This window comes from Heliangelus exortis, chromosome 28 (genome assembly GCF_036169615.1).
Source record: "Heliangelus exortis chromosome 28, bHelExo1.hap1, whole genome shotgun sequence".
Lineage (NCBI taxonomy): Eukaryota > Metazoa > Chordata > Aves > Apodiformes > Trochilidae > Heliangelus > Heliangelus exortis.
Window position 1 is genome coordinate 687935 of NC_092449.1, and position 12202 is coordinate 700136.

A 12202-nucleotide genomic window follows, 5' to 3' on the forward strand; every position below is an offset into this window, starting at 1 on the left:
CAGCCCTGGGAGAATCCGGACAAAACGTGGTGAAAGCTTCTTAAGGAGAGGATTGAGAACCTCGGTCACCTCTGAGCCACACCCGGGGGCTCGGTGGCAGCAGGTGACATCCAGATGAATGTCCCCCTTCGGGAGGGAGGATGCTGCAGGGCAGATGGGTCCTGGCACAGCCCCTGAGCTGAGCTGCTCGGTGTCACCCACAGCTACAGAGAGGGACCCATAAGGATCCCATGGGACCAACTGGGCTGCCCAGAACCTCGCCCTGGGGCCGCTTTGCTTCAGGTGTGGGAATTAATTCCTTCCCGGAATGGCAAAGCCGTGGGCAGAGAGGGAGCAGTTGTGCAAAGGCAAAGCTGGAGCAGGGCAGGGCCCCCCCGGGGTCGCCGGGTCTGTGACAGCCCCAAGGACACGGCCACCAATTCCCAGTGCCACCAATTGCCTGGGAAAGAGCCCAGACTGGGCTGGGCCTGGGGCTGTTTCCAGAGATCAATATGGACACAACATGGGGGGGCTGAGGGCTGCACCCCTGGCAAGGGGGGGGACAACGGGAGGTATTTCTAACAGTGACTTGGAAATGGAGATTTTTAATTTATTTTTTTTTTTCCCAGTAAACCACTCTGCTTCACCTCCTCAAATTCCTGCTGGCCCTGAGGGTGCTGGCTGGGCCCAGCTGCCCCAAACGGGTTTCAAGAAGCAATTTTTATGGCTCAGGGCCTCTCTCTGCTCAGCTCATTCCCAGATTCAGTGGCAGGGGGGACAAGCAGAGGAACTGGAAAGGAAAAGGGGTCTGGGGAGAGAGCCCCTGGCTCTGGTTCCTGCTGGGGATGCCCCAGCTCCAGCTCTGCTCCTGGATCCAGGGTCAGGCACTGGTGTCCCTCTGCCCATCCCTGGGTGGCACCAGGACTCTCAAACCCATCAAACCCCTTCCTCTGCCCCAGAGGAGCCTCGTGGGGTCCCTCCAGGCTCCAAAAAAAAGCAACAAAGGAAACGCTTCAGGCACTCCTGGTGGCTGCTGTCACCTCGGGCTGTCAGTCCCTGCTGGCACTTCCATGGGGCAGGGGTGACCTGCAAGGGGTAGGAGAGGGACAGCCACCCCCCAGGGAAGGGACAGCAGCCCGGGGGTTAATGCTGGAGCTGGGCACACTCAGCACCTCGCAGGTCCATGAAGGTGGCTGAGAAGAGGGGGCAGCTCTGACTTTTACAGCATTTTAAGTGCCCGCTGCCATCTCCAGCACGTTAAATAAAACACATTGCCAGTGAGGTCATCTAATAGCCTATTATTTTTTGATTTGAACTTTTTACCTTCACCTCTTCCTCCATGCTGAATCAGCTCCTTCACTTGGCACTTCAATTCCTGCCCCATTTGGGAGATTAATTCAGGCTCTGGAGGGGAAGACGGCGCCGGAGCTCTTGGGCTCTGAGCTCCAGGACAGAGGAGCAGCAGGAGAAGAGGTTTGCATGGGTACAGCTGAGACCCCCCCAGCATCACCCCAAAACACAGTCCTGGGCTCTGGGTTTGTTGCAGTTCCCCCCCCTTTCCTCCAGCTCCTCCCTGGTCACCAGGATGAGGCTGAGCCACTTTGTGGGGACAGAGGAATGAAGGAGTTGAGGGGATGCTCTGGGGGGTGGGGGTGTCCCCCAAGGCCCTCCCAACCTCCAGGGGGGCTCCAGCACCCACCCACCCACCCCAACCTGCAGGCAGAGCAGCCCCAGACTCCAGAGTGTGCGTCCAGTCAACATCCTTTTATTAAAAACAATTACAAAAAGTTACAGGTTACAATAGTTATGTACAACCCAAAAACCTCTTACCAACCACAAACCTCTGCTTTTACAGGGTGAATGGTGCCCAGGAGCTCCAATACCTGCTCTGAGGGGGGGGAAAGGGCTCCACTTCCCACCAACATCCCACAAGATGGGCAACAGCATCCTTCCCTTCCCCCCCCTCACAGCCCACCCCAAAAACCTCATTCCTGGGGGGTCTCAGTTGAAGTGTTGGGCAAGGAAAGGGGAATGGTGGAAGGGGCCTTGGGCCTGGAGGAACAGGGGCTGCAGGGATGCTCTGCCCTCCCCCAGGCCCGGGTGGGGGGATCATGGCCCTCAGCAGGACCCCAGCACACCAGGACCATGTTAGGAACATGCCAGCTTTTCCAGGGAAAGCAGCTGAGGAGGGAGAAGGAGCTGGGAATGGCTGTTGGGATACCTGGAGGGGAGGGCTGGCTTTGGACTGGACCACGGCTGCAGGGAAAGGAGCTGAAGGGGGATAAAGAAGGGAAAGAAGCAGAAGCAGAAGAGATTTGCCTTCCCTGGGAAGCCCTGAGCTTTCTCTCCATCTCTCCCACCACCTGGACAGGAACAGCACAATTCCCTGCAGGCAGCTGGAGAGGAGGGGACAAGGTGGGAGCTGGATGCTCCAGAGGGTTGGATGCTCAGGGGGCTGTGGGGTGAGGAGCAGGGAGCTGCTGCCTGCCAGAGGGACACGAGGGCTCTGCACTGCCAGGGGACTTTTGTCCCCACTTCTGGTGGCTTCAGGAGGAGTCCCTGGCACAGGTCAGGCCCTGGAAGCTGTGTCCTTGTCTCTGGGGACAGTGGTGGGACAGGGGAGCCACCAGGGCTCACCCATGTCCCAGCACCAAGCAGGACACCCTTGGTCCCCCAGGCAATGACAGAGCAGTGGGGGGGACATCCCCCAGCACATCCCCCCCCTCTCAGGGGCTACCAGGGACTGAGCCAACCCCAGAAACCCAGGGCAGGAGTTTCTGACCCCACAGCAGCCCCCAGGAAGCAATTCCATGGGGGGGGGAAGGTGAGGCTGCTCCCAGCTCTCAGGGACCCCTTCAAGCAGCTCTGCTGGTCCCCTAGAGGGAAATGGGGCAGAGAAACCAGCAGAGCCATCCAGTCTGTCCCTGCAGCTGTGGCAGAGATGTGCTCTGACAGCCTGGGGAGAGGGACCAACACTGACAACATCCTCTGAAAACACCCAACATGGAAACTGGCTGAAAAGAGTCATTTGTACCTACTGCCACCACTGAGCAGAGGCTGAGATGCACCCCAAACCCCTCCATCCCTACACCCCAGCTGGACAGCCTGTCCTAACCACAGTGACACAATACTGGCTCTTGTCCCTGTCCTCCCCAGAGGGCTGCAGGTTGCCCAGTTTGTCCCAGTCCCACTGTCCCACTGCCATCTTCTCCCTTGTCCACCGAGTGCAGAACCAGGATGCCAGAGCCCTCCCTGCTCCCATCTCTTTGCTCTCAGGGCCAGACTCCCTCTCTCCTTCCCTCCCACTCTGATCCTTGGCTCTCCCCACCCCTCACTTCTCACTCACACACCAGCCCCACAATCCACTCACTTTACAGCCTCCTGCCTGACTTTCTTCCACCTGCCCCATCTCCAAACACTTTGGGAATTTACCAGGTGTGTAGTACAGAGATAATTTAAGTTACATTTGGGGGAAAAAAAAAAAAAAAAAAAAAAAAAAGAAGATCTACCTTTAACTGAACCAGACAGATCCTTCTGCACATATCCAACCTACCTCTAAAAGCTTCTCCCAGGAACCAAGAAGTTCTTTCTGATTGTGCTACTCAAAACCACCTTGTGATGCCTACGAGGCAATTGCTGTACCACAGAATATCTCTCGGGTGGAGGAAAGAGGATCTGAGAGCCACTACCTGGCCACAGGGCCCTGCAAGCAGTGAGCTGGTGCTGCTGAGCTGCAGTCCTTGAGTCCCAGGGACACCTCGGGGAGCATTCTGCTGCATACAGGTGACAGGGTTACTCTGAGCATTTATTGCACTGCTTCAAAGAGGTGGAGGAGGAAGAAGAAAGAGAAGAAAGCTCAAGTCATCGTTTCACTTTAGCATCTTCTTTGATCTTCCAGACCATCAGCTCCATGCAGGCTCTGGCATCCTCACTGGAGTCGTGTCCTTCCACTGGGGACAGAGGGACAAGGGAGGCTGTCACCACCTCTGCCTGCTCACAGCCCAGGAGGAGGCTTCCCCAGAGGAGTTCCTGCCCCACACCCTGGCCCAGCTGCCTGCTGCCCTCTGCCACAGCAGCCACGGGTCCATCTGTGACCCCCCCAAACCACAGGAGTGGATTTATAGCAGAAGAATTTCCACTGAACACGTTTTGTGCTGGACTTCAGCCTGACACTATTTTCTTGTTTAAATTAAGAGCTGTCATCCTGCTTGTCTGCAGCCCCTCAGGCTACTGCTCAAAGAGGCCTCAATGTCCCCACCACAAGTTAACAATGTGCTCAAGGAAGACAAAAAGGAACACACTGTGCTTCAAACAGAAAGGTCAAGCTTAGTTTCCCAGAGAGAGAAGGGAGGTCATGTTCTAGAGAAGCTGTGGCTGCCCCATCCCTGGCAGTGTTGAAGGTTGGATGGGGCTTGGAGCACCCTGGGCTGTGGGAGGTGGCACTGGGTGGGCTTTAAGGTCCCTTCCAACCCAAACCATTCCATGATACTATGACACAGCTTTGACAGAGCTACCTCTGACACCACCTCTCCCCACTTAGCCCAGAGAGGGAAGCAGGGAACCCTGAAACCAGGGTTCAGACTGAAACCCTCCCTGGCAGAGCCTTCCCATGACCCGTTTGCAGGCAGACACCGCACGGGGGGTGGGTGGGAAATAAAAATCTTGGGAGCAAGAGGATGAGGCTGGGGGGGAGGAGAGGAAGGCAGGGCCATGCAGCCTGCCCCCAGCAGGGCTGGGACAGGAGCCCCTGACCCTCAGCTCCTCCTTGCTCTCACCATTGTCCTGGATGATCCGTTTGAGGTAGTCGGCCATCAGCGTGCGCAGGGCGCGTTTGTAGGGCAGCCCCAGGCGGTGGGGAAAGACGATGGCAGTGTCCACCACGGTGCCATGGATCAGCTGGAGACAGGGAGGGAGCAGCAAGGAAAGAGGTTAATTTTCCCTCTCCCACAGACAGGGACATTCCTTTGGATGAATCATGGCTGAAGCAAGGTCCCAGGCAGGCTCACCCGGCTCCAACCCGACCTGTCCCGTGAGAGGCTCTGGCTGGCTTTGAGCTGATTTCCCTCCCTGAAGGGGGCTTGGGGAAAGGTTTCCTGAGGCTCTGCCAACAAACCTGCCCTCAAACCCTGCTCACTGCACCTCGAAGGCAGCAGAAATTCAGGGCCAGTTCAGTTGGTATAACTCAAAGGACAGCAGGGGTCAATGCTGGTCCTGGCAACACCTCTGAGAGCATCTTTAGAACTGAGAAACTGAACCAAGGAACCACAGTGAGATTCCAACAGCCTCACAATTCCTGTTCAAGGTGCAGAGAAGAGCGTGGGAAGGATGTGCAAGCCAAAACTGGAGCTATCTCAGTGCAGAGCACACTGCTTCCGTGGGCAAGGTCTGACCTGCATGGTGCCAACCAACCTGAAAACCAAACTCTGTCAGCCATGAGTCAACAGGAAGTTTTTTTAACCAGCACCAGCTCAGCCAGGATGACCTGGGACAAGGAGATCTGGTACTTCTGGGTAGAAGGAAATACACTTTGGATGGGAAGGAAGTGCTGGACAGGCTTGTGCTTGGGTTAAAGTGTCTGGGCACACAGGAGAGGCAAGAAGTTTGCTGTTCTCTAGGCATGAAGTGTCACCACTGGAGGAATGGAGGATGTTGAGCAGGTTAACCTGCACACCTGACAGCCCATAAACACATGGGAAGCTGCCTTTTTTTAAAAAAAAAATACTAATTTTTTTACTCTAAGATTAATTCTCTGTTGTCAACAACACATATTCAGTGAGAGCTGAAGGAACCTGGATGAAGCCAGTCCCACATCTTGAGCACAGGAGGGAGAGAGAAACCTGCATGCTCAACCAAAAGACAGCTCTGCAGGATGCCTCAGCCAAGACCCCAATAATCCAGACTTCTCAGCTGCCTTGACTCTCCCCAGGCACCAGCTGATGCTGCATGACAACCCCAACCTTCACCATCAGAGGCTTCACAGCCCAGCTCTGTAGCTGGAAGAGCTGCAGTTAACAGAACAACCTGCACCCCTCTTCCTGTATGACACTGCCAGCATTATGGATAATCTCTCCCAGACTGCAGTCCAGTTTGGAACCCACCCAGGCACAATGCTAATGACTTATGTAGATCAGGAAGGCTGAGGCAATGGGATAATCTGACCTGAAATAAAAATTGAAATGCTATCAGCACTCGGAGCTTGCCATGGCCATTAGCAAGATGTCAACTCTGCTGCCACAGCCTTCAGCCATTCTGCCCTGACATGTCACTGCCTGTCACACTCTGCTCTGTGGCCCTCAGCTGCCTTCTCTTGGCAGTGTCTGTGGTGCTCAGAGAACATCGTGCCTCTAAAAGGCCCAGGCAGTCATCTCGGGCTGATAAAAGTGCAAATAATTTTTTGATGATGATGATGAATGCTCGGAGATGCTGGGATAAAGGGTGCCACGGAGAGGTAAAGCACTTTTGCAGGCATTAAAACCTCCTGCTTTCAAACCTCTGCCAGGAGCTGGCAGCCAAGGCCACTCCATCAAAGAAGCTGCAGGATGAAGAATGGCTGGAGGAGGTTCTGGCTCGTGAGCACAGACTGAAGACTCAGCTCCACAGAGCTCCTCAGTGACCCTGGACAAGCCCCTAGGGATCTCTGTTCAGGATGCAAGGGGAGAGGATGTCCCCCTCCCCTCAGAGGACAGCAGAGCTGCCAAGATGTGCAGGCTGGGGTAATGGGGGCCATGCAGGAAACAAGACAGACAAAGGGTCAAAGCAGCTTTATCAAAGTAGCACCACAAATCACAGCAAACCTGGCAGAGCAGCTGACTGAGCACACAGACACCTGAACACCACAAGAGAAGCCAGGAGAGTTATCTCCAGTGGCAGGGAGAGTGAAGAGGCTTTGTCCTGCTTCTAAAACAGTCACTGTGGAGCAGACATGGGCACCAGAGGGGAGCCCAGAGCCTTCCCTCCTCATGCCCTGACCCTGGCTGAGCACATCTTCAAGCTGCTCAAAGGATGCTGACACCAACTGAGGCTTCTGGACTACATGGACAGGGTTGAAAGACAAACCCAGATGAGTCCTTCCAACCATCCCAGCTCTACTGACCCTCCCCAGTCACCTCTAGAGAGGTCTATCCCCTGGGCAGCACCAGTCACTAAAAGCTGGGGTGACAGCAGAAGTGGACCACAGCCAGCTTCCCAGCAGAACTACTCTGTCCTCCTGGTTCTTGGCAAGAAACAGTTCCTATGTGTACAGGAGACACACAGGGTGGGGAAGAGCCCAAGGGAGATGGACACACAAGACATGCAAGTTACCTTTAGTGCAAATAAGTCACTTTCCAAGCTGTGCCCTATCAATATGGTGTCTGCACTGAACATGTTCAGGAGGACAGCCTGGACATCCCGCAGGGTGATGCTGGTGTTCTGCAGATCTTCTTCTGTCACACCTGAGAACCTGCAGGGCAGAAAGGACATTTCCCTCCTTTACAGAGACAACTCAAGGCCCACATTGTCTCAGCCACTAGGTTAATGCTGCTCAATGGAGCTTCAACAAGCTCCCAGCCATTCCCCCCAAGCTCCTGAGCAGAGCTGGAAGCTCACCCTTACCTGGTGTTGTAATCGATCACCTTGGTGTCTGGTTTGACAAAGGTGTCATACACCACTTTCAGGTCAGAGTTGATCACAGTGACTCTTGTCAGCTCCAGTCCTTGCTTGGTGTAGCACTGCAAAAAACAGAGCAGACATGAAAAGGGCATTCACCCAAATGCTGTAGCTCCCAAAAGGCAGCACATCCAGTGCAGCAGCTCTGCTCAGCACCCATCAGCCACCTACAGCTTTTCCAAGGCTGCACGCAGTCCCCACACCTTGCTAAAACCAGTCAGTCAGAGCTGATTTTAATGCACAGGACCAATGTGAATTACAGGCCACAGCAGAAAGATTGGTAAAGAAGAAGAACTTTCCTTCAGCCACTTGTTTGGCACCCTCTGCCTTCCTCAAGGAGCTTTATTGGGCACCCACCATTTCACAGTCCAACGCGTAGATTCCGGGGTAGCCCTCAGTCGTAGGCAGCTTCTCAAAAGTCTTCACAAAGCCATCAAGGCTCTCCTTTCTCCCATCATGGACATGTTGCTTAAAGAAAAAAAAAAAAAAAAAAAAAGGAAAGAAAAAAAGGACAACTGCTGATGGTAGGAACAAGAATCCAAAAAGCCCACTGCAACAGAACTTCGAAACAAAAAAAATTTTTTTAGTCGTAGTCATTTCTGAAGCTTAAAGACAAATAAATAGGTTTTGCCCATGCTTTGAGAGGTTCACCAACAGCAAACAGAGCCACTCCAAGCCCAAAGTCAGATCAGGGCTATCATTATCACACTGACAAAGAACCAATGCACCACACACCCAAGGACAAACAGCTTTCACCTTCCAGTTCAGAAAGGGTCATACTGAGGGGCTGACACTGATCTAACTCCAGCTGCTGGTTCCTAGTTTAGTCTGTGACTAAAACATGGTGGAGGATTCTAATCCCAGACATCCCTGTCTGAGCTTTAGCATCAGGTGTGTTAGCACCATATGTGTGGAACAAGGAACTGCTGCCATCAAGTACCAGAAAATGTCAACCACAGAATCCCAGACAGCTTTGGGTGGGAAGGGACCTTAAATCCCCTCCAGTGCCACCCCTACCATGGTCAGGGACACCTCCCCCAGCCCAGGGTGCTCCAAGCCCCATCCAACCTTCAACACTGCCAGGGATGGGGCAGCCACAGCTTCTGGGGGCACCCAGGGGCTCAGCACCCTCACACCAAAGAATTTCTTCCTCAGATCTCATCTCAATCTCCCCTCTTGCAGTTCAAAACCACTCCCCCTCATCCCATCCCTCTCTGCCCTTGTCCCAAGTCCCTCCCCAGCTTTTCTGGAGCCCCTTCAGTCACTGGAAGCTGCTCTAAGGCTTCCCCATTGCAGCCTTCTCTTCTCCAGCCTGAACAATCCCAATCCTGGCTCCCAAGCTGTTCCACCCCTCCCAGCATCTCCATGGCCTCCCCTGCACTCACTCCCACAGCTCCCTGTCCTTGTCTTGGGGGGTCCAGAACTGCATCCCAAACCCAGATACTTTGCAGGTGAACAGAAGCTGCTGCTCACCAGCAATAAATGGAGAGTATTTCCAACCACTTTCCATTACCCTCAGCTAAAGGTCAAGGATCAACAAGATCCAGCACAGCTCCTGAGCTGGCAGGAAAACTCAGGCAGTGATTTCACAAGGCAAAGCAAGACTCAGAAACAGACACCCCCACTCCCCTCTCCTCCACAGCCACATCCCATGCTGCCTGGTCAGCCTGAAAGTCTTTGCAGGAGAGTTTTTCAGGTGAAGGATTGCCACAAGAGGCCACACTTCTCCATTCTGCATTGAAGCACATGCCTGTTCAGCTTTAGAAATGGGTAGAGCCCATTCACCAGGCCAACAGAGAGCAGATCTTTCCCTCTTGCACCTTGATCCCTTCCCCTCCCTCTGTAACACAACACAAATGGGCAGGGACAAAAAAAAGTCAGGTGTTTTCCTGTACTAGGTGATGTTCTCCAACTATTCAATCCTTCCTCGTTGACAGGAGGACAGAAAAGTTGCTTCTGATTCCAGAGAAAGGAGCAGGCTGGGTGATCACAAAGCAGCTGCAGCCTCCTGTCTGTCCCAGCACAGCTCCCTCCTGCCACCTCCTGCCACACCAGCTCACTGCAGACAGGAACATCTCAAGATCACCTGGGAGAAGCCAGAGAGCCCTTTTTCCAAGCAGCTACAGATTTAGTCACTTAGAATGGTTTCTTATTACAAATATTTGCTGTTTTCATCACCCTCCTTCGAAGTGGAAAGACCCCGTGCTCCCCAGCAGCCCAAACACCCCAATATCCCATTGCATGCTCTCCCCCTGGGCTGGCTGGGGACTCCAACCTCCAACCTGCCACAGGATGCTGTGAAATTCCATTTTTTGGGTAAAAGCAGGACAGGCAGAACACAGGGAGCTGTAGGAGGCAGGCTGGTGACAGGCTTCACCAAGGAAGGGGCTACTAGAGAGACTGGATGTTTGTTAAAAGGCCATGAGGTTTCAAGGGCTAGAACAACCACACAAAAACTGGCAGAGAAGTCACATCTTTACAGCCCCATCAATTTCTCCCAATGTCCCAATGCCGGATAGTTTTTTGAACCATGATTTCAAAAAGAAATCTTAATTTCACATGAAAAAGAAAGAGAAGCAGCAGCCTGCCTGAGCCCAGCCATGCTCCTCCATGCAGGGCAGGATTTTAAGGTGCCCATGCAGACAATTCTTATTTTAACAAGCCTTGAATTTTTGACCCAGAATTGACTTCCCAGCATGAAGGGCACACACCTCTCCAGCCTTGCTCGCCCTGTATCTCTTGATGTCTTTCAGTGAGAAAAGAAGGTGATTTATAACAGATGCTCCCTGGGAGCCCCTTCCACTGGACATGAGCCTTTCCAATCCCCTCACTTGGTTCTGCATCATGCTCCTCTCCTCTGCATGGCAGCTGCCAAATAAAAACCCATGAAAGGAGTGACAAGGAGCATCCCCAGAGACCTGAGGGAGGGGGGAAAAGACAAATTGCTCCCTTGTCAATGGTCAAGAGGAGCAGTGACCAGGCTGGGAAGCCAAGTCCCATGTTACAAAGCAAAGGTATCCCAGGCAGGGTTCAGCTCTGACTTAAAGGGTGAAAACTCCATTCCTGAGCAGATTTTCCATTTTACTTTCTAGTACTGGGATCCCTTTCCCCTGTTTCCTCCTCATATTAATGAGTTATGAACAGGCTCCTTGGTAAGATTCCTCCCTTAATACAACACAGAGCCTGGAGTAAACAAAAAGCAAAGAAAAGATTTGGCCTACAGCAGAAAGTTATCTTAGCAGAAGCCACTGGGAAAGGGAAAAAAAACACAGGAAAAAAGGTTTTGGCACACTGCAGCCAAGGCCTTAACACTGCTCCTTGAAAATAAACCCCCTATTTCTCAGGTCAGTGTGAGCTTCAGCTGGGCAGCTTCATCCACTGGCATTTCCTTAGAACAAATGAAACCACCTCACACCAGACAGCTCAGCCTCCTACTTTCTGCCAAACCTTGCATCTTCCTACCTTTGCATAGCAAAAGATACCAAAGAAGTGTTTGTTCTCATCCCTTAAGGGAAGCTACCACTCTCCCAAAGGCTTCAGCAATGATGACACAGCCAGCACCACTGAAAGCAGAGGACAAACATCATTGAAGAAAAAAAGGTGTTGCTCAACAACTTACTTTAGCAACCTGGCAGCCTGGAGAACCCACAGCTCCCGAGCAGCAGCTGTAATGAGTTTCCCATCCACCTGGCACTGAAAGAGCAAGAGAGAGGAGTCAAAGAGAAGAGTCCTGATAACAAGAGACCCAAACTTGAGCTTTCACATGCAGAGATCCCGCGGATGAGCACAGCAGCAGCAACATGTCAGACAAAGGGGAGAAGTAAGTATGGATTCACACGCAGCAAACTAGAGCTGAAGTCTCTCATACTCAGCCAGACACACTCCAGAAGCCACATGGGTGCTCTGATGGGAACCCACAGCAGAGCTCAAACTGGGTTTGTGTCACTTGTTAAAGGAGCTCAAGCAAGACCAGTGAATTGTCCTGGATCAGTGACAGACATCTGATGCTCCCAAGGCAGCCTCCTAAAAAGACTGTTTTGTTTTGGTTTGGTTTTTTTCCTCAAAAGGGAACAGAAGGTTTGGTTTTTTGTTTCACTTTTTTTACGCTGCAAGATGAGAAACCTCTGCTCCAGCTCCTGTACCTCCCCAGCAGCTCCCTGCAAGGCTATTTCAGCAGCAGCAGGGCCACCCAGTGACAAAACTCAGAACTGCCACAACCTGCGAGCACAAAAAGCCCCAAAAATGTTCCACAGCAACCCAGATGGGAGGTGGGCTCTGTGCTGGGGGGTGAGCAAGCCCCTCTGTACCTCTCTGCTTGCGCAGCCTCCCCCAGTGGTGCACACATTCCTCCTTCCTGATGCAGCTTCCAGAGGCTGAGACCATGTACTCAGTGCCACAGCGACGACAAATCCTGCAGGAGGCTTTAGAGGGAAGAGAGAAGCAAAGCTCAGGTCACTGGAAATCCTTCAGGTTGTTAAAAGGGAGCCAAAGCACAAGGTTTCTGATTGAAAGGTCAAGCAGAATCACTCCAGCCCCCAACACCGGCCAAACAACTTTCTGTGTTAAAAAGGATTCC

General features: G+C 52.9%; 1 protein-coding gene across 4 annotated transcripts in view; it reads right to left on the reverse strand.

The window, feature by feature from the left end:
- Positions 1–1722: 1722 nt before the first annotated feature.
- REXO1 (RNA exonuclease 1 homolog) overlaps positions 1723–12202 on the reverse strand; it is a 41619-nt gene continuing 31139 nt past the window's right edge. For 3 of the 4 annotated variants that reach the window (XM_071727445.1, XM_071727446.1, XM_071727447.1), the window contains exons 10-16: positions 11934–12047; positions 11246–11319; positions 7984–8094; positions 7573–7688; positions 7282–7420; positions 4755–4875; positions 1723–3929 (exon numbers count right to left, since the gene is read on the reverse strand). In XM_071727445.1, coding sequence (XP_071583546.1) covers positions 3841–3929; positions 4755–4875; positions 7282–7420; positions 7573–7688; positions 7984–8094; positions 11246–11319; positions 11934–12047 — 764 coding nt within the window. In that variant the 3' untranslated portion in view covers positions 1723–3840. The other variant, XM_071727448.1, reaches the window with a different exon arrangement.